This window comes from Vanacampus margaritifer, chromosome 11 (assembly GCF_051991255.1).
Source record: "Vanacampus margaritifer isolate UIUO_Vmar chromosome 11, RoL_Vmar_1.0, whole genome shotgun sequence".
NCBI classification, from domain to species: Eukaryota; Metazoa; Chordata; class Actinopteri; order Syngnathiformes; family Syngnathidae; genus Vanacampus; species Vanacampus margaritifer.
In genome coordinates this window covers 20379574-20400147 of record NC_135442.1, presented here as the reverse complement: position 1 = coordinate 20400147, position 20574 = coordinate 20379574, and the positions used below count along the sequence as shown (strand labels likewise).

The 20574-nt window shown below is 40.4% G+C and overlaps 1 protein-coding gene across 1 annotated transcript in view; it reads left to right on the top strand.

The window, feature by feature from the left end:
* The window catches only part of LOC144060353 (aryl hydrocarbon receptor-like), a 49861-nt gene extending 30616 nt beyond the window's left edge, over positions 1 to 19245 (top strand). The window contains exons 4-11 of the mRNA XM_077579812.1: positions 3924 to 4013; positions 5417 to 5549; positions 6835 to 6968; positions 8993 to 9195; positions 9287 to 9396; positions 10413 to 10554; positions 12256 to 13852; positions 15819 to 19245. Of these exons, the coding sequence (XP_077435938.1) occupies positions 3924 to 4013; positions 5417 to 5549; positions 6835 to 6968; positions 8993 to 9195; positions 9287 to 9396; positions 10413 to 10554; positions 12256 to 13852; positions 15819 to 15959 (2550 nt within the window). The 3' untranslated portion in view covers positions 15960 to 19245. The remainder of the gene's footprint in view (positions 1 to 3923; positions 4014 to 5416; positions 5550 to 6834; positions 6969 to 8992; positions 9196 to 9286; positions 9397 to 10412; positions 10555 to 12255; positions 13853 to 15818) is intronic.
* The last annotated feature ends 1329 nt before the right edge of the window (positions 19246 to 20574 follow it).

Here is a 20574-nt window from a genome sequence, read left to right as displayed (position 1 = left end):
AGAGCAAGTGCAGTGTTGGACAGTGCACATGACGGCGACAATGTTTAACTTAAGTTAAACTGGAATTAATACCTTCAACTTGAGACACTGGTCAAGATAAAGAAAAAACAAGTGAGACTCAAAAGGCGAATATGAGATTCTCATTGTTAGCGATAATATGAGAAAATGAGAAGATACTTCTGAAACTACATAGACAGAAGAGAGGCTACAGAGACTACTGGCCTGCTCAGGCACTCAAGATAAAGAAAGCAAGGCAAGTCTCAAGAAAATTGTGAAGGATTGTGAAACGTGCAGCAGGTACAGTAAACCAAAGCACAAACCAGTTGTCGGTCTTGCAATGGCTTCAACCTACAATGAAACTGATGCTGTTGACCTGCATGAACTTAAAACCAAATGTGTGGTATCTACATGCTATTGACCACTTCACTCGCTTCAGTGCAGGGAGCAGAGTCACCACAAAGAAACCAAAAGAGATTGTGACACAATTTATTCACTGTTGGACCAGTGACAATGGAGGTGAATTCAATAATTAAGAAATAAAAGATATGGCTGAAAAGTTTAATATTGAGATCAAAATGACTGCAGCACACAGCCCATGGAGTAATGTTGTATTTGTGAGGCACGGTGGAGCATATGTGCGGGTGCATCACACCAGACAGAGAAAAGTGAATGACCCCCCAATCAAAGAGACAGACATTGACGCAGAACAAGAGACGGACACTGTTGAAAATTCTCCAGCTACAGCAGCAGCAGATCTCAGCGATTGAGGAAGAGATAGAAATGAACAATGGACCTCAAAATGCTGATAATATTGTTGAAGCCCCACATGAACCAGAGGCAGTTTTGATCAGTCTTGGATGCCACAACAAGCCCAGTCAAGTTCTGAAGGCTTTAAACTGAAATCTGGCCAAGTGGTTACATATAAAGATAAACAGAGTGTTATACTGGAACTGTCCTCAGCAGAGCAGGAAAAGCTACTGGAAAACACAAAAACTGGTACAACCTGCAGTTTAGCCAGCCGGAAGAAGAAGCCGGAACAACAGAGTCAGTCAATCTTGGAGCAATGGAAATAGTGCTAACAACACCCAAGATGACGTAGTGCATGAGGACCTGTTTCTTCCAGCTAAACATGAGATTTCAAATTGGAAGAAAAACAATGTATTTTATGTAGTCACAGATGAAGGTAAAAAATACATCTCAACAAGGTGGGTGTGTACACTAAAGGAAACGGCTGCTGGTGTTGCGCCAAAGGCCCAACTAGTAGCAAGAGGTTTTGAGGAGATGAACACAAAGGACCTTCCCAAAGACTCACTTACATGTGCTACAGAGTCTTTGAAGATGATCATGGCTGTCATATGTCATAACAAGTGGCAGCGAAATTCCATGGACATTAAAGCAGCCTTTTTTTACAAAGCAAGACACTAAGAGGGATATTTACATCTGCCCTCTTCAGGAGGCACAGAGCACAGATGTGTTTACCACAAATGTCATCCCTCAGTTGAAAACTGCTTTCCAAGTTGTCAGGGAAGAGTACAGTAACTTTAGTTACCTAGGAATGGAAATACTTGCTGCAATATTTTCAAGATGAAACACAGGCACATCAAAGTACACGCATAAAAAATCTGCAAAGTATCACAATAGAGCCTACCAGAGCAACACAACGTGACGGACCACTGACTGACAATGAAATAGACATGCTCAAATCGAAGATAGGACAAATATTGTGGGTAGTAAGGCAGAGCCGACCAGATTTGATGTGTGACGTTTCTATCTTGGCATCTAGCACTAAACATGCCACAATTCAAACTCGACATTGTGCAAACAAGCTTATTAGAAAATTTAAATCAGAGAAGGTCAGGTTGAGGTTTCAGTACCTGCAGGAAAACAGCTCCCTCAAACTTTTAGTGTTCAGTGATTCCTCTCTTGGAAGCTTCTCTGATGGTGGTACATAGGGTGAGCATTTCATCATGCTCATGGGTGAAAATGGAAAATTCTCACCCATATCCTGGCAGTCAAAACGGGTCCAGAGTGTTGTGCGGAGTACATTAGCAGGTGAGACTCTAGCTCTTGCAGATGGAATTGACAGTTCAGTTTTTCTTGCAACACTGTACTCACAAATCACAACTGGCAACTGTTGCTGCAGAAATGTACCCAATGTGTGTGTAACAGACAATATTTCTCTTCTGGATGCAGTCAAATCCACAAAGTCTGTTACGGAGAAAAGACTGTGTCTTGAGATCAGTAATGTGAAGGAGCTGAGGCTCTATGGGACTGTTCAGGAAAATGGAGTCAGATACCAACGAACAACTTGCCAACTGCTTAACCAAAACAGGGGCATCTGCACTTGGCCTCTTGAGAGTCCTTAGCGAAAGTGATTGCAAACTTAAAATATAAATGTTACTTCTAATGCTGTGTTCCAACTCTACTGTTTTTCTTGTTTCACTGTATGTTCTGTAAGACATTCATATTTATGTTAATGTAGTACTTGAAAAAAAGGGGAGATTGTTAAATTGTGTTTTTTTTAATACAGCGCATGTGCGTGATGATTTGGAGGTACGGCGAGATTTTTCGCTGTTTTTTTTGGGCGGCTCCATGTAACAAACATGGATTGTTGGACTGTGATTCGACCTGAATGGAAGTAAAGAACGTGCTCTCTAAACGTCTGTGGTTATTGGATTAACACTTGGTGCTTGGGTTCTGATAATTTGTTGTCTTTTGTGTCCTGGGTGCTTGAGGAGCCTGGGGGCGGAATGGGCTGCATGTAGTACAAGTTAGCCTGCATCTTAAATTCCTGCCTTTATGTTTTTAACTGTCTTTGTATCCTTTCTAGACGACATTAATTTTAGCTTAAAATAAGCAATTAAACATACTTCTGTTGTATCATTAACTCATTTGCTCCCAAAAATTTATAAATACGTTTTTTTTTATGTTTATAGAAAGCTTTGGTGCAGCCTCTGAAACCAGGTGGCAGCAGAGTATAAGAGATCAACCAGGGCCATGTTGCAACAAGCTGTTTTCCCCACTGTTTTAAGCAGATTTGTGATTAATGATGAAACTTAGCTATATACGTATGCTAATTACTGCAAAAATGAAAACAGATAGAAATAGACTTTTTTTCTCCTGATGAAAGAAGAGACTCTAATCTTTCTTTTGGTATGTTCCATGTTTTTATAGCAATAGAACACAATATTCTGTTGGCTTTGCAAAATCGGTCAAAATCCAGTAAAACAGTTGGGAGTTGGTTGCTTCAGTGAAAACGGCTGGGAGTGAATGAGTTAATTGTTACACTCACAGAAATAAAACTTGTATGACAGAAAAAGAGAATTGTGAAAAATTGATAGATGGATGATGAATAGTTTGCTGCCTAAACAGGTTTCCATAGCGATTAAAAATAAAATTAGCCAGCACCAATCTCATACGACTCATCACTAATCCTGACACAAGACAGTGATGACAGAAATACTTGTGCCATGATTCAACATTTAACAATAATTTAATAATTTTAAATAATAATCAGAATTCTGTGGCAGTTTATATCTTCATGTAGGCTTCCACTCATAGCACCAACATACTGCCATCACCAAACAAAATAGATAAACAAATAAACAAATAAAATCAAGGACATTGCATGCCTTAAACATATCTGAAGATAAACACTTTGTCTTAATAGACAATAAATTGGCAGCGACATGATCCAAGTAGGTGCTTATAACCCTTAAATATAATACTCTTAATAGATTTGCTTGCAATGCATGTTATTGCACCTTGAGGTGACCTAAATGTGCACGCTGATGTTTGTTGTGCTAATTTGATTCTGGGTAAACATTACGTAACAATCATACGTGACTAAAATTAGCAGCATGACTTTGACACTCTGTTCACTGCTACTAGACTTAACACAAACTATGTGTTGCTTCCTCTAGGCTCTCAATGGCTTTGTCCTGGTCATCACTGCCAGTGGTACCATCTTCTTCTCCTCTCACACCATCCAGGATTACTTGGGCTTCCATCAGGTCATTGCTCACATTTGTCATTCAGTCATGCCATACAATTTGACTTTATGACTTTATTACCTCACGTTTGGATGGGTAGGTTGCATGCAGCATCTGCTGGAAACTGCTCAGCATCCTGGGGTTCACTCACCTGCATGATGCAGAGAATTACAGCAGAATTCTCCATTGCAACTTGTCCCACCTCAGCTATTATCCCGGTTGGTCGGTCCAGGATCCATATATCAGCAGTCATCGTCACGTAGCCCCTCTCCAAAAAGGAGATGAGGTGACAGGCGAGAGAAGTGTTTGAAAAACAGACCTACATGTGTTTGTTTAGAACTAAAAGCAAGAGTATAAAAATAAGTCTTGAGGCGGGATTTAAAAATTTCTACTGAATTAGCGGCTTTAATTACCGCAGGTAAGGCAGTCCAGAGTTCTGAAGTCCAATATAAAAATACTCCTAAAACTACTGACTTTTTTTTGGGGGGGGGGGGGGGGGGGCTTGGAATCATTAAAAGCCTAGCGTATTGCAAACAAAGGTTTCTGGACAGAAGAAGGTGCTTAGCTGTGTAATATTTTACGAGTAAGTATCAAAAACCTTAGAATTGCATCTCAAGTGGACCGGGAGCCAATACAAATTGGCTAGTATCAGAGTAATATGATCAAACTTTCTTTTTCTCGTCAGGAGTCTTACCGCAGCAGTTTGTACTAACTGCTGTCTTTTAATAAAATTGCAGGGATGTAATAACGCAGTTCTGGCGACACAATATTCAGGACATCCCTTGTTTAATCTCAGCGAGGCATGCCGATAGATTACAGCAATCGCATGGGTTAGTTAGCTTTTAGGATTTATAGTGTGTAATTAGGTTTCATTGGCACAACAGTTAAGGCTGTTGTAATATTTACGTAAAATACCACCAAACAGAAGCATGTAAATGCTGAACAATAGAGGACTGAGTACTGAGCCCTGTGGCACTCCGCAGATGAAGTTACAACATTCAGAGTCTTTTCTGAGAGATAAAATCTGAACTTTATATTATTTTGTTCTGTAAAATTTACATCCAGATTCTTATTTAGTGTACATTGAATCCCGGTAAAATGTAGAAGCAGTTACTGTTTATTATACATTCAATACCAGTAAAATGTTCAAGTTGTTCTGTAAAGTTACATTTGCACTGTATTTTTTATTTTTTTTTACAGAATTTCTCTGGTAACCACAGCTGCCGTTTCCCCCCTGTAAAAACTGATTTATTTATTTTTTACAGTTTGGATTAAATTCATGTAGCCATATATCCAATTAGTATTCATCAACAAACTGGCGGGGAATAGGAATTATCTATCTGTTAAATTTAGGATGTTGTTATGCCACAGTCGGCCGTGGCTCAGAATTTGACTCACCATTTCATCCTTCTTTTTTTCTCTAGACCGATGTCATGCACCAGAGTGTTTATGAACTGGTCCATACGGAGGACCAGCAGGAGCTGCGCAGAAACTTACACTGGGCGTTGAATCCACCTACTGCAGCACCGGCCGCCATCAGCCAGGATTCGCCTCAAGGTTGTTGTCTCTTCTGGATTTTATCACTTCATCAAGACCATATCAAAATGAAAATCCAGCTGAAAACGGGCATAAAACCTGATGCCTGCCAAGGTGTAAGAGTAGGGCTAGTTAAACTCTCTAACAACTTTCTTATATTAATAGTGAGCGAGAGAATGATTCTGAGATTCTATTGAGAGATGGCTCCATCATTGCCATGTTATGTGCATGTTTTTTTTGTCCTGACAGTAGAATACATTCTCTTCCTTCCTCTTCCTCGTTGGGGCAAACTGTGGTTCTCTAATAAGACAGCGTGTCATTTGTATTTGAAGGGGACTCCCTTTTTCGATGATGACTTAACTACAACAAAAAGCCCATGTTGGCATACACACTTTGGGAATTCAAAATCAGACGGTTTAGTACACACAGTTTAGGCAGTAAGCCATAAGACTGTCCCTCAGGTCGGGTCACATGACCTCGTAATCTTCAGCGGGCTTACGAGGTGAAGTGGTCCCCATCTGTATTTTGGTTGTAAGATGCTTATGTCTGTGTCTTTGGATTTTAGCAATGTGTTCAAGATAAGACCTATAGCTCTGACACAAACTCTTGATCCCAAGCCACAAGTGTTATCGCTGTAGTGCAACTTGGACAGTGCAACAAGGTTTTTTAGTGGTAAATGTGTCATTAAACCGAAGGTTGAACATGATTCAGACATTATGGCAACAAAACCATTACTCTTTTCTAGCTCTTGAATCTATATTACACAATTGACTGTGTGAAAGAAATCCTCTCCAGGTTGTTCAGCTTGGCTACAAAGCTGAACAATTTGGAGAGGATTGCACGTCGGAACGCAGCGATGAACAGGAATCGAGATGAGGAAGAAACCGATTGAATGGTGAGGCTGGATGCGGGTTGCCATTTATCGTCAACTATCCAAAGCTACTGGACCGAACTGATTAACCAGAGAACAAATCAATGTTTTGATCAACAAAAACTTTTGGGAAGATGAACTTTTTTGTATCAATCAACAACTTGATCTTTACACAACTAGATTTTGATTAGAATTTGGATTATCTGCGTCCTATTGTATTCTGGGGATGGGAATTAATAAACTTCAGTTTCATCCCGTCAGCCCTTTTTCTTTTTGGATGTAATTGTATGTGAAAATTGAATGTTGTAAATTGTCTTTTGTCTAAATGAACAAATACGATACGATACGATACGATACTTTTATGACTTTTATACTTTTAAAAACAAAACAAAACCACCAATAACATTCAACAATTTGATTTTCTTGCATTCACAGAGATTGAGCCGGACAACAGCTCATCCATGGTCACCTATAACCCTGAGCAGCTTCCTCCAGAGAACTCGTCATTCCTGGAGAGGAGCTTTGTGTGTCGATTTCGCTGCCTACTGGACAATTCCTCTGGCTTCCTGGTAGGTTTCGCGGAAAACCATGCTGTATGAGTATGTACAATATCTACAAGGTGATGGAATGAATACTGAATTGACCACAGTAGGACTGGGCAATCAATTTTATTGATCAAGTAGAATTTTTGGCTAAATTTTTTCTCTCATGCCCAGTTAATGTGCAATTGATGCTGATACTACAAAAAACATGGCTGCAACAGAGAAGAGTTAGTTTCTTGACCCCCTCTGGCAAAAAAGGTCCGCATGTCAGCAATATTAGTTTTGAACTATTGACAAACATACATTGTTTGGACAAAAATGTCGATTTTGAGATTTCTCCCAAAATAACCATATTATAAAAGTTGTGAAATGCCTTGTATGTAAAAATATATTGTAAATAACGTAATGATTTGATCACTTCTTGATGTCGTCACTTTCATGAGACGCCTATGAAAGATGACACGCCACATCATCAACACATCACAAATGAACCGTCTGCCTGGGTCGCAAAGTATCACCACAAATTTCCGCTTCATGCTCTTCTAAGTGGGATGAAGTTAAAATCAAATAGACAAACAGTCTCCCCGCCCCCCATAAGGCACCAAGCACATATTTGGAATGATTTATAAATACTGCACACAATGTATAGTGTTCCTTATGCATCTAACTGGGAAAAAATGCATTTGAACCATCAAAATATGTGTAATATAAGTATTTGATCAAATGCATTTGAGAAAATATCACCCATAGGCCATTCTCGTCATAGGCCAGCCAAATAATCTTTGAATTACCACAATATTCTTTAAAACAAATTTCCCACTGTGGTAATTTGACCTAATTTTACTCATTCACTCCCAGCCATTTTCACTGAAGCAACCCCTTTCGCTCCCCCGGCTATTATATTGGATTTTGACTGATTTTTCAAGGCCCACAGAATATTGTTTTCTATTGCTATAAAAACATGGAACCTACCAAAAGAAAGATTACAGTTTCTTCTTTCATCAGGAGAAAAAAAGTATGTTTATCTGTTTCCGTTTTGCAGCAATTAGCATTAGAATATAGCTAAGTCTCTATTCACATTCCTGTTAAAAACACTGGCAAAAAGAGCTTGTTGCACATGGCCCTGGCTGATCTCTTATACTCTGCTGCCACCTGCTGGCCGTTTTTTTCTATTAACTACCATTGCTTTAAACCACCGCTTCATGTCAAAAGCTGAATTAAAGCCTTATGTTTGCTCTTGAATCAGGTTTGCAACAGGCCACTGCAAAGTATGTTTAAAGGCTATAGCAACCAAAGTGGGGAGCATAGCCTGACCAACTTCTTTCTAGGGATGTTGATGCTGCAACCAACAATCTCTTTATTGAGAAAGTAAACACTTTGCAGTGTAATCACGCCAAAATGACATTCAACTAATGTTTTTTTCCCAACCGTCAGCCTTTGTCTCTCACGACACACACTCCTGTTCCACAATCACAAGTCATTGTCACCTTCATGGCCCTTCAGACACACTAACCACCAGACTCTACGTTCTATTTAATCATTTTCTTCATCCCATATCAACTGTATGTACTGCTGTCCTTTTACATAGTGCCCCTTAGTGTTCGGACTGAGACACCACTCAAGTCCACCCAACTCAGCTTTATTTATAGAATACTTTAAAGAACAACCACAGCTATAACAAAGTGCTGTATCTCAATGTTGAAAATAAAACAACGTGCTACAATTTAGTTGAATGTAGAGCAAGACTGTTAGAAAGACATGCAGTTGTTTTTCTAAAACGTGTAATATTTGAGTGAAATTCATGCCATGTTCAAGAAAAGTTTGTAGTGTTTGTTTACATTTAAAAACATCAACTATCAGCATGCAAATTAAATGAACAATCAAGTGTCTGAAAAACAAACAAATGAACAAACAAGCAAACATATTATCGGTCCATCCCATGGTTTTTAGCATCTAGCAGTTCTACGACAACACAATCAAACTCTTGCTACATCAAACCAGCTAGCTAGGTGTGACAATAAATTCACAAATCAACTTTCTCTTCTTTGCAGGCTCTGAACTTCCAGGGCAGGCTCAAATTTCTACACGGACAGAACCAGCGGCAAGAAAATGGAGGAAAGGCGCCAGCACAGCTTGCACTTTTTGCCATCGCAACTCCTCTGCAACCTCCATCCATCCTGGAGATCAGGACCAAGAACATGATCTTCAGAACCAAGCATAAGCTGGACTTTACACCGCTGGCTTGTGATGCAAAGTAGGCTTCAAAAATGTGGTTCCAGTGCAGGAAATGTAACATATTAAGATTGTGCTAAGATCACTGATCTAGATTGTATGCCTCTCTTCAGGGGGAAGATAGTCCTGGGGTACACAGAGGCTGAACTGCGGGTACGAGGATCTGGTTATCAGTTCATCCATGCCGCAGATATGTTGTACTGTGCAGAAAATCATGTCAGAAGTAAGTTTCATTTTCTTTCAGTGCACAAAGTATGTCATGAGTGATCTTATCAGTGTTTCACAACCTGTTATGTGTTGCGGATCAGTTTCACATAAAGCAATATTTTTCATGAACTAGCACCTCATCTATCAGTCCAACATGCCTTTAAGGGTATTAGGTGCTGAATCATCACTGTGTCGTTTCTGTGTCATGCCATCTCACTTTGACAAAGTCTGTAAACAATGAACTGTCTGGCATTGTGTAGCGTGTAAGATCCCTAATTTTAGGTTGAATTATTTTCCTTGCCTCGGCCATGTTTGAATCCAGTCACTGTTTTTCTTTACCAGCCATTCTCTCAATAGATGTCTGCTACTCTGCTAACTGTGCTCATCCTATGGCATGGTTGCTGACTGACGTCATAAGTGCATGACACAATAAATCGCTAACGAAATTTGTTGCCATTACTTCAAAAACGTATCGATTTTTTGTGATTTTATTGATTTGTTGCTGCCGCTCTTTTTCAGTCTTTGTGTGCGGCCGGTGGGCTACCAATTGGCCCGCTGATCAAAACCAACTGACACTTAAATGCTAGACAGTGTCAGTCCATGAGATGTCCGTCTACCGTAATACCTTCGGAACAGTATATTTTGAATGTAGACTTGTCAAAAAAGTTGAGGATGCCCGGTCCAACCCTGTCAGAGAGTTAAAACAGTTTTTGCTATTAATCCCAGGGGATTACGGAGCAGATTGAGTAAAGATGTAGAGCTGCCAGAGAAGAAGATGGGAAAGGGAGGGGGGGTCTACAAATCCACTGCATAAGCAAAGCATCACAGATGACCCAGCACTAACACATTGTGAGGACAAATAACTCAGAGGCCAGATACGCTCACCAGTACGGTTCAAGGGTCAATGTACTACTTTAGTCAATGTGCAAACCAAACAAACAAACAAACAAACACAAGATTAAACATGAAACCACACTGCCATGCAAGGGCCATCCGATGCAGCAACAATGACTGTATGTGTTTGTGCTGCAGTGATGAAGACTGGGGAGAGTGGACTGACGGTGTTCAGGCTGCTCACCAAGGAGAACCGCTGGAAATGGGTGCAGGCCAACGCTCGTCTAGTTTACAAAAATGGCAAACCCGACTACATCATCGCCACCCAGAGACCCCTTTTGTAAGTTTTGGTTTTTTACTGTTGAACTCAAAACTGAAAATTTAATTGTTATTCGCATATGGAGCCACAATTTGAGATACGCAACGTGTGTACCATATTTTCACAACCAGTCTTAGTCTCAGTTACGGGTGCTATTTCTGTATTTAACACACACATAAGAAGCACCGCACTATTGGGCGCAGTTACGGTTAAACATACGCTAGCTCAAAACATATGGTAGCATGCTTTCATGCTAAAACATATTTTTACATGTTTTTAAAAAGGCAGCGGAGCAAAACTGAGTTCGGTTCTACTTTATTGAAGTATTTAACAATGTAAACAGTGAGTTTGGTTGTACTTGAAGCATTTAACAATGTACTCACATTACTTTTGACCAATCCCCATCCACAAATCCCTCAAAGTCCTCAAACTGTATCTGAAACAAAAAGCTGGGCTAGTTCTAGGTTCCCTCTAGTATTGTCAGAGTCAGTCTTGTTCCCGTGCGGCTCCTCAGAAATGATGGATGGATGGCTTTTGCGAAAGCTCGATTAGTGCAAGCAGACACGTTTAGCCCAAGCACATCCATTCCCAAATTGTGGTGTAACTCGCTCTAGCAGTTCCATAAAGGGAAAGCAGTGAGCACCAAGACATCCAACTGTATCAAAAGCCTTGTTTCCACCGACGGTATCTACCCTACTCTACTCTACTCTACTCTGCTCTGCTCTACTTGGCTCTACACCAAAACGCATTGCGTCTCCACTGCCACGGCCACCACCCGTAGTCGGGTGGTGGCCCCTCCTCATTTTGCCAGTGATGTCATGCTAAAGCGACCGAAGCACTGCACACACAGGCAAAAACAATGGAGAGCGCAAACAATGGTTTGTATCTGTTTATTTCAGCCTGAAAACATCAAATGAATATTGCAGCAACCAGAAGACTGCATTCAATAATGTTAAAAAAGTTTGCACCTCCTCAAAAGTCAAAGCATTAATCTGTTTGGAAGCCATTGTTGTCCTCTCTTCATCGTTGATGGCAGCTGTTTTCCCGGGTTGGTGGTTTGCGCAGCTGCACATTGATGACGACATGTCTCGAACCAATCATTGGCCTCCAAAATAATTACGTCACGTTCTGGAACTGGGCTACTTTTTTTAGAACCGCAAAGGAGCAAGGTACCAGAAAAAAGTGAGTTGAGTAGAGTAGAGTAGAGCCGGGTAGATTTGTTGGTGGAGACGGGGCTTTTGCAGAGTAGAGTAGAGTAGAGTAGAGTAGAGTAGAGTAGAGTCGAGTCGAGTCGAGTCGAGTAGAGTAGAGTAGAGTAGAGTAGAGTAGAGTAGAGTAGAGTAGAGTAGAGTAGAGTAGATACCGAGGCTTTAGATACAGAAAACCTGGCCCTGGTTGCAGACTGGCAGGCATGAGAAACTGAAGACTCACGTCATCTTTCAGTTGAGTCGGGTTCTCATGCCTGCCAGTCCTCAACCAGGGCCGGATTTCCTGAATATAAGCAATTTGTCGGCAGAAATGCTCCCACACAGACAGTCATGTGGAACGCTTACAGATTTTAGAACTCTGTGCACAAAAAAGGTTCACCTCACTATTAGGCACACCATTGATTTTTGAGAAAATGTAAGACTTTTAAGTGTGCCTTATAGTCGTGAAAATTCGGTATTATTTAAACGACGACCACAGAAGTTCCACTTAATAATCCTGTTTTCTGTTTTTCAGGGATGAAGAGGGAGGAGAACACTTGCGTAAACGCTCCATGCATTTACCCTTTACATATGCTACAGGCGAGGCCTTGCTTTACCAGTCTAACCATCCCATTGCGGGCTTCAGAGATAGTGTTTCTGAAAAGAACAGTATTAAGTCAAAGAAGAGCCGGACTGACAGGTTGTTGAGGGATGGTCTTGACCCAGGCTCACTTCTTGGGGCCCTCATGAGCCAGGATGAGTCAGTGTACGTTTGCCAGCCTGCCCTAGAGCCCAAAATCTCCTTTCACAGCAGCTTCTTTGGAGACCAAATGGGCTTCTCTGATTCTAAATCTGGTTTGCACAGAAGCTGGGACACACCAAGCAATGGTGAAGTGGATCGAAGTATCACAGAACCGGGCACCAGCTTTGACCCACTGCTTGCTACTCTGGACTCTCTTTCACTGGAAGGGCAAGGGGTCGTGGATTCGGAAGATGGCGGTTGTTCAAACGGGGAGTTGTTTGGCGCTCTAGAGGGTTTGGGGCTGAGCGCTGAGGATCTTGAACTTCTCCTGTTGGATGAGAGGATGATTCGAGTTGAGATAGACCCGGAGCGTGTGCCCACCTTGGATGACTTACTAACAAATGATGAAATCCTTTCCTACATCTATGACTCCATTGAAGGAAAGAATGATTCGGCAGACCAGGGAGGACAGATACCCTGCAATCCCTCAGTGAGTACAACAACTGTGTCAGTGTCTGAAAGCACTCTCAACTCTGACCCAAATGTGAAAATGCAGTTTCCTCACCATAAGCCTCCTGTGGCTAGGAAGGCTCCCATTGTCCAGTTATCCCAGCAGATGCAAAAGCACCTCAGCATGTGCTCAGGCAAAGGAGCACACAACTGGGACCACCAGAGTGAGCATTTGGCCAATACCTTAGTCAACGGAGACCTGATGGGGCATGTTGAAGCTGCCCCCAACCGACAATGGTCAGCCCAAGACATTCTCATGACTGCGGGGATACAATTGGAACACATGAACTCACAGCAAACGGTTTTCAATGGCAAGACGTCAGAACTAGATGGGGAACTTCTTCAACAGCATGAAAGCTACCTTCAGCAGCAGCAGCAGCCCCTGATACAGAGCCCGCCCTCACAACAGTGCCATGCCAAACAGAAGGACACCAACCTAAACGGACTATGTGGCCTCTCCAGCACAGAACAGCCGGTAGTAAAATCGCAGTGGCAAGACTATGGCTTCGGAGAGAGTCTGGGTCCGTGCCTCAATAACAGCCAAAAAACTCTTGCGGACACCTCGTTAGATTCCTGCATGGATTACAGCATCCCCAACATTGGCAATTCGGATTACTCTGTTAACGGTGGTGGTTTGTTCAGGAGCAGTGCACTTCAGCACAGGGCCGAGTCTACGCTTTCAACATTCCAGGGGATTACTCAAAAGCGGCAGCAGGAGCCGATCCCGGTTCCTTTAGCCCAGGTAATCTCCAGCCTGTCCCAGTGTCCGCCTCCGAATACCTCACTGGAACAAATCTTGGCAGTTGGCAAACCTTGTCGGCAGTTGGACCATTACGGCATAGTGGCCTCGGACATGCCTCACGAACCCAATCACGGCAAGGTAAGAAACAATAAACTTGGATCTTACAGTACTCAGGGAACTGGATTTAAGGAGATGGTCAGTCATTCTAACGACATTGACTTTGATTCTTCTTTGTTTCATTTATTCATATTTCAGGAAGCCAGGGACAGACTGGCAAATAAACTAGCCTAGAAACCAGACTGATAACTGTACCAGCGAGTGAGTCTGGACACAGTTGCCATCAAGCGTATTTCTGAGATCAAACAGATAGTGATTTGAAAGAACCAATCAGCGAAGAGCGGAAGTTACATCTTTTGGTAACTTCCTATGTAGTTTGACCTAGTGTAGTTGCCGTAGTGGAACAATTATAGCCTCAGATCGTGTAATCACATTCTTACCTATCGGTGGTATTTTCGCTGTCACCATGGAAAATAACGCCGCGGAGAAATCAATGTATTCAAGTTAGGTGGCCTTAGCAAGTGGCCACCCAAGATGACCACCGGTGGCTTCACTTCTCACGACAGCAAGTAAGCGTCTTTGTTAGTCCATTCATATATAAGTCAGTGATCTTGACACATGTCTTCTTTTTAAATAATGACTTTGTGGTTCTGGTCATTTAGAATTGAGTTTAATGCTGAAGGAAACAAACTATTGTTCCCCCCGACATTTTGAATAGACTTCTGACACCAAGAGTGACATTGTTCATAAAGAATAGGTCACAACAAATAAATGAATTTGATTGCACGTTTTGTTTTTGAACCAGGCCGATCAGCTGTCAAAGGCAGACTTTCCAGACCCACTTTCAGTCTTTCAAGAAAAGTGGGTCTTGCTTGCCAGGCTAAAAATAAACACATCCGGGGGGCGACAAGATCACAGACATGCGCCAAATCGTATTTGTCGGCAAGATGACGTGCACACAAAATGTATTCCAAAAGTACTGGCAGAAGGAATACTTGGGATCAAATGCATCCACATGACTCCTGGCTACATATGTAGAAACTTAATTCAGAAGTGCACCATAGTGTTGTAGTTAAGACCCCACCAACTGAACTGACACCAAGACATTATCGAGACAACAAGTGACACCCAGAAGGTAGCGCAGCTCCTGCATTCTGCGTTTCTTACTGATCACAATAGTACTTGCCTGGTCTCAACTGGTCTTGATCAAAAATCCCGAATCCGCCCTGTTTTAGACCAAGTAAAAATGCCTTAGATTCCGAGATGAGGCTAAAAAAACCCAAAAGTGGTCCTGAGACAACTATAACTAACTGAACTATAATGCCAACCATTATATGAATACTGGCATCAAGAAATGTAACTTTATGTCATACTTTACCTTCTACATATAGTGGCTAGTATTTTGTATTTAGCAAGTTGAGAGGACCAACGTAGCTCTCAGCATGAAGCAGTACAGTTTTATGCTACGATATACAACAGCAGCACTGTAAAAATAAATAAATAATAATAATAATAATAATAATTAAAAAGTGTATTTTTTGTCCTAAAACAATTTAAGTTGAATAAACTTCAAAATATAAATTACTCCTATTTATGCCATGCTATGAGTTGGGGGTTGAATTCAATGCTTTGTAAACTAATTTATTCGTTGTGAAATGTGAGAAAGCTATTTTTTTTTTAATCAAAGTTTAACTTTAAATTTTGAGTTCATCCCACTTAATGAACCAACACTAAGCATATTGTTAAATGAATACTTACCTTGACAGCATCAATCAAGCACTATATAATCTCTGGTCTTTTATTGGATCTGTTTTTATATTCTGCAGTGTCACTTCATCAGAGTGTAACATGCTACTAACTACCACTGATAATTTGCATTCTAGTGTATATGAAGAGGAACTGGTGTTGTATAATCCAATATATTAAGAGTCTTAAATCAATAAATCTCCTCGTGTCAAAATGCTTCAATCCAAAACTGCATGGTTTCACATACCCACCACATTGCATCACCTCCCACCCTTTTGTTCTTCCTTCCGGATCTGTGCAGATGGAGAATGGCAGCATCCTGACCACAGCATACCCAGCCATGTCCAATGGGAATGGCACAGCGCCCCCTGCTGTCCAGATACCCTGCCCGGAGACTCTGCCTGGCCTCCCCGATCCGCCAGCTACCGGCTTCTACCTCTGACCAGCTGGCCCGTGCACTGCAAATGGCCAGAGACATGAACACACACGCGCGCACACACTGACTGGACCAGCCTTATAACAGATAAGACAACAAACAGAACTAATAATTGCTGTCATGTTTTATTTTGGGTTTGTTTGTTTTGGCCAAGGACGTTGAGCGACCATTGTATTATTTTATTATTTTTCAAGTCATATTATCATAAGAGTCCTTTGTTTACAACAATGCAGTTATAGAGTTATGTGAATGAATACAGAGGATGACAGATGATTCAGGGTTTTCTTTTAGTGAAGGAGTAGCAGATGAACAAACGGGTTTGGCGTCGGAGTTGTTTGTCTGCGCTTCATGAATGTACAGACACTCAAGTGGAAAAAGGGAGGGAGGCTTTAGCACTAAATGCAACTTTTACTTTATCCATACTTCCATCAAATATCAGCGGATCTTCCTGTTGATAACATACGTTCGTTCGCCAGCCACTTCCTTAGATACACCTGGACAATTAAATACAATGTAAAAATCTGTCCTTTTGAAGATCATGATGTTCATTTATGGTTGACATGATATAGTTAGGTATTTGCTGGATACCGCCACCACACTGGATGTTGCTAAACAATTGTACATTTCTACTAGGGGCACCACTGGATTTAATGTGAAGTAACATTGCAATTGTTGAAGTAGTTTACTAACAAGCATAAAATAAAACATCATCACATTAGTGGAGATAATAATTTATCATGTTTCTGTTTGAGAAGGCAGATTTTCACAGTTGTGCAGGTGTACCTAATGAAGTGTCCAGCATGAACTTAATTTGGTTATTTGCTTCATTTTACATCTCAACGCTCCAAAAAAAAAAAAAAAGCACAAACGTGAGCAAACAAAACAGTTGTCCATGCAACAAGAATGTAGTGCTTCATTTCTTTGTTGAATAGTCGTCTCGTCAACCATGAGATTAAATGTTTGAAAGGAAGTATCAAATATGAAGAAAATGCTTGGATGATATCCTGCACTTTATTTCAAGCAGCCATTCAACGCAGCTCTGCAGTCAAGTCATAACAAACCCTGATTTGTTTTGATTTTATTTTTTACTGATTTATGACATGACTAATGGCATACACTTTCAGCTGACGCCCACACAAGCACAAACATTTCTATACAATTGTTCATGTTCTCTTTATATTTCTCAAGATGGATTATTGATGATTTTTATTAATTATTATTACTATTGTTGACCATGTTGATCAACATTAACCTTGGGGTGATTGAACTGACCTGATTAGAGGATGTTTTTGAATTTCTGTATTTATTCACAGGCTGTGGCAATAATGGGTTCTTGATTGTTCTGAAGATAATAAAGAAAAACATACTCATACATCAGAAGAGGAAAAATAATTGCTTTGTCATGCAATGGTGTCGCGCAGCTTACCAGCGCCTCCCTGACCTGCGGAACTCCCAAGTTCCAGCAAACCAGCAATGGGATTTTTCTTTGAACTTTAGGGGCCACTATATTGCTTGCTCATGTTCAGAAAGTGTACAAAGTACATTTGTTTGAAGTATTGCGCTTCACTTTATCCATACTGTAGGTATGTAATGAAAATGTCTGGCTAACACGGAAAATAAAACACAGAACAAATCACCTAATTAATGGTTAGTGCAATGACAGGCAGGGACTCTTAACTCATTTGCTCCCAAAAACGTATGAATACATTCTCTTTTAAATAATACCAGTGTCCCAAAAACGTATTTATACATTATTTTATGTTTTTTTAATATAATTTTTTATGCTAAAGCATACAGAAGGCTTTAATGCAGCCTCTAAACAGAAGAGAACGGTTCAAACAATGCTAGTTATTACAAAAACGGCCAGCAGGTGGCAGCAGAGTAAAAAAAATCTGGGCGATTGTTTGGAATTGATGTTTGACAAGTGGGCGCAAAGTGGCATGCATCACTTAGATGCAACCAGAAAAATTATTGTTGAGCCAGTCTTAACTAGTTTGCGGTCTGACGAGCGTGACCTCAGCTCATGCCATTTGTCACATTTAGCATTTGTTGATTTTTTTTAATGAAACAATTTGTTTAAAAATAAATAAAAACATATCTATGGGGAGAAACATACATTAAACATTTAAATTAATATAAATACAATTTTACAAATAAACACTTTAATGATCGTTAGAGCAAATGTAATCAAATGTTCATAGTACACACAAATGACCCGCCACAAGTCATAAGAACTGAATATATATATACCGTACAAGAAACTGAACAGACAGAAATAAAAAGATTGTATCAATCTTGTCACCTGACTTGTCATCTGAGTGACAAAGAACCTACTCAAAATGGCACACTTTTTAAAGTGATACTTTTGTGGCAAAAAGCATCCATCACTATAATGAGTTTTGAGAGCAGTTAATGAGCAGTTATGAGCAAAACCAAATGTGAGGATTCAGTGGAGATCCCTACAGGAAGGACACAGTTGTGAATGTTTCTTATTCTTAGCTAAAAGAATATTTTTTACAGAATGGCTGACGAGTGGCGTTGGGCGGCGGAGGAGAGATGCTGAAGAGATTTTAATTGTTGAGATAATGTCATTACTAGTGGTATTAATATTATTGTTCTCTATGTTTTATGTTAAAATGTGATTCACACGTGGTTATGTCATTCGGATTGACTCATTTCCTTCCCGCTATTTTTTTCTTATTTTTTCTACAGAACAGGTTTTTTTTGCTATATTTAATATGATTGATGTGACTTATTAAAGTTGTGAAGACAAATATGTGTTATGTAAATATAAAAAAGCAAAACAAATACAGGCGTGTACATAATTTGGCGTCACTAGTTTCATACACTGTTTTCGCGACACTTGCTCCTTTGTCTGATTTTTTTTCTTTTTGCTTTGCTATATTTTATTTTTTTTTAAAGATGTGTAAATAGTGCAGCTCACACTACTGAGAACAAAACACTATGACAGCCTGGAAATGGTGCCATAATGCTGAGTCTTCTAACATAGGCGATATGACGTGAAGTCGAACATGCTAACAACAGGACAAAGTTGTTCGCGACTTGTCTTCTGTTCTTCCCTCTTACAAAAAAAAAAAAAAAAAGATCTCAGTGATCACTTTGTTGGACAAATAAACACCATCATGTTTGAGAGCGTGTTTAACTGACATCCTCCTTCCACAAGGGGGCCCCCTATAATCTCTGTCAGTGTCGATTTCCTGTGTGGAGCCCGAACATGTGAAAGTGCTTTGTGTAGCATTTTAACATCAATAAATCATCAATGCCACATTAAGCATTGGGATTGGGTGTTACTCTTCTTCATTTACTTGTGTGTGTGTGTGTGTGTGTGTGTGTGTGTGTGCGTGTGTGCGTGTGCGTGTGTGTGTGTGTGTGTGTGTGTGAAGAAAATTGCACCTCCAACTTCACATAAAAAAATGTTTACCTCAGCTAATGTTTAACTAACATCGAAAGATCGCTTAGCGGCTAGCAAGAAAATAATGGATGGTAAAGTATTAAACGCTATAGACACATGCCTTGAATAACTGTGAATTTGTTTAGCTAGGAAAAGTATTCTAAAATGAGCAATTTTGCATCATTCTACAATTTGAAATATATAAATTATGATCAATCCTTCAAACACTGTTTTCCTTTAAGCTATGTGCCGACTGGCAACCTATGTTGCCACTCACAGAAATAAGCCCACGAACAACCACCAGCCACCATATCTACTATTTCACATGAATCATGGATGAAATAGTGTGATCATGATTTCACAAGCAACATGCAATGCTCGTCGCCATGAGCGCCCATTCATACTGTATGGAGAGCAGATTCCGCTGTAGCTTATTGTGCAGATGCAGATGGAGCTGCACTAATGCATGAAAGTTACAACAAATCAATTGTTATGCTGTTAAACCTTTAAGAATCAAACATAATGTTTATTGTCATAGTTCTGTATTAGTTCTTGGCTGTATTATCTTCAAAATAGTCTTTGACCTTAAAATGTCATTGGAACAGAAATTTGACTTTAGAAACGGATTCTTGACACCAAAAGCCAGAAAAATGTGGCCTTGTACAAGAATCTAGTGCTAACAGAGGCTGAGTTCCACCATTCCGGTCTTCAGTGGCAGCCATATTTAATTTTGTGCATATTTGCCACCAGGTAGTGACACCAACGTGTATGCGGTGGGTTTTGAAAACCTTATACCCGTACCTATCACCATACAAAATTGCAAACACTTGTCACAAAGTGCACAAGTTTTCACAAATAGCCCCTCGGCTGTTAGAAAACTTGCTGGTTTTGTATACAGCCAACAAGCTGTAGTTGATGATGATAAAAAGGGACCGGCGTCCTCCTGATTAAAATGCACGATGCAATGAGGCCCTGCAGGGTTTTTGATTGGTGCTTGACAATCAAGTTAACGTGTCATTGTGCAAGACAATACATACATAGCAGTTTGAATGGCATGTGTATTTCTACCCTCTAGATGGCAGCAGCATCTCATAACGGAATTAGACTGTCAAGTCTTGCGTCGTATGTCGAAACGTAAAGATGAAAGGAGGACCGGTGTTCTGCTTTTTAGAATGAGAGTATCTTCATAAATGCCTTACTTGAATGAAT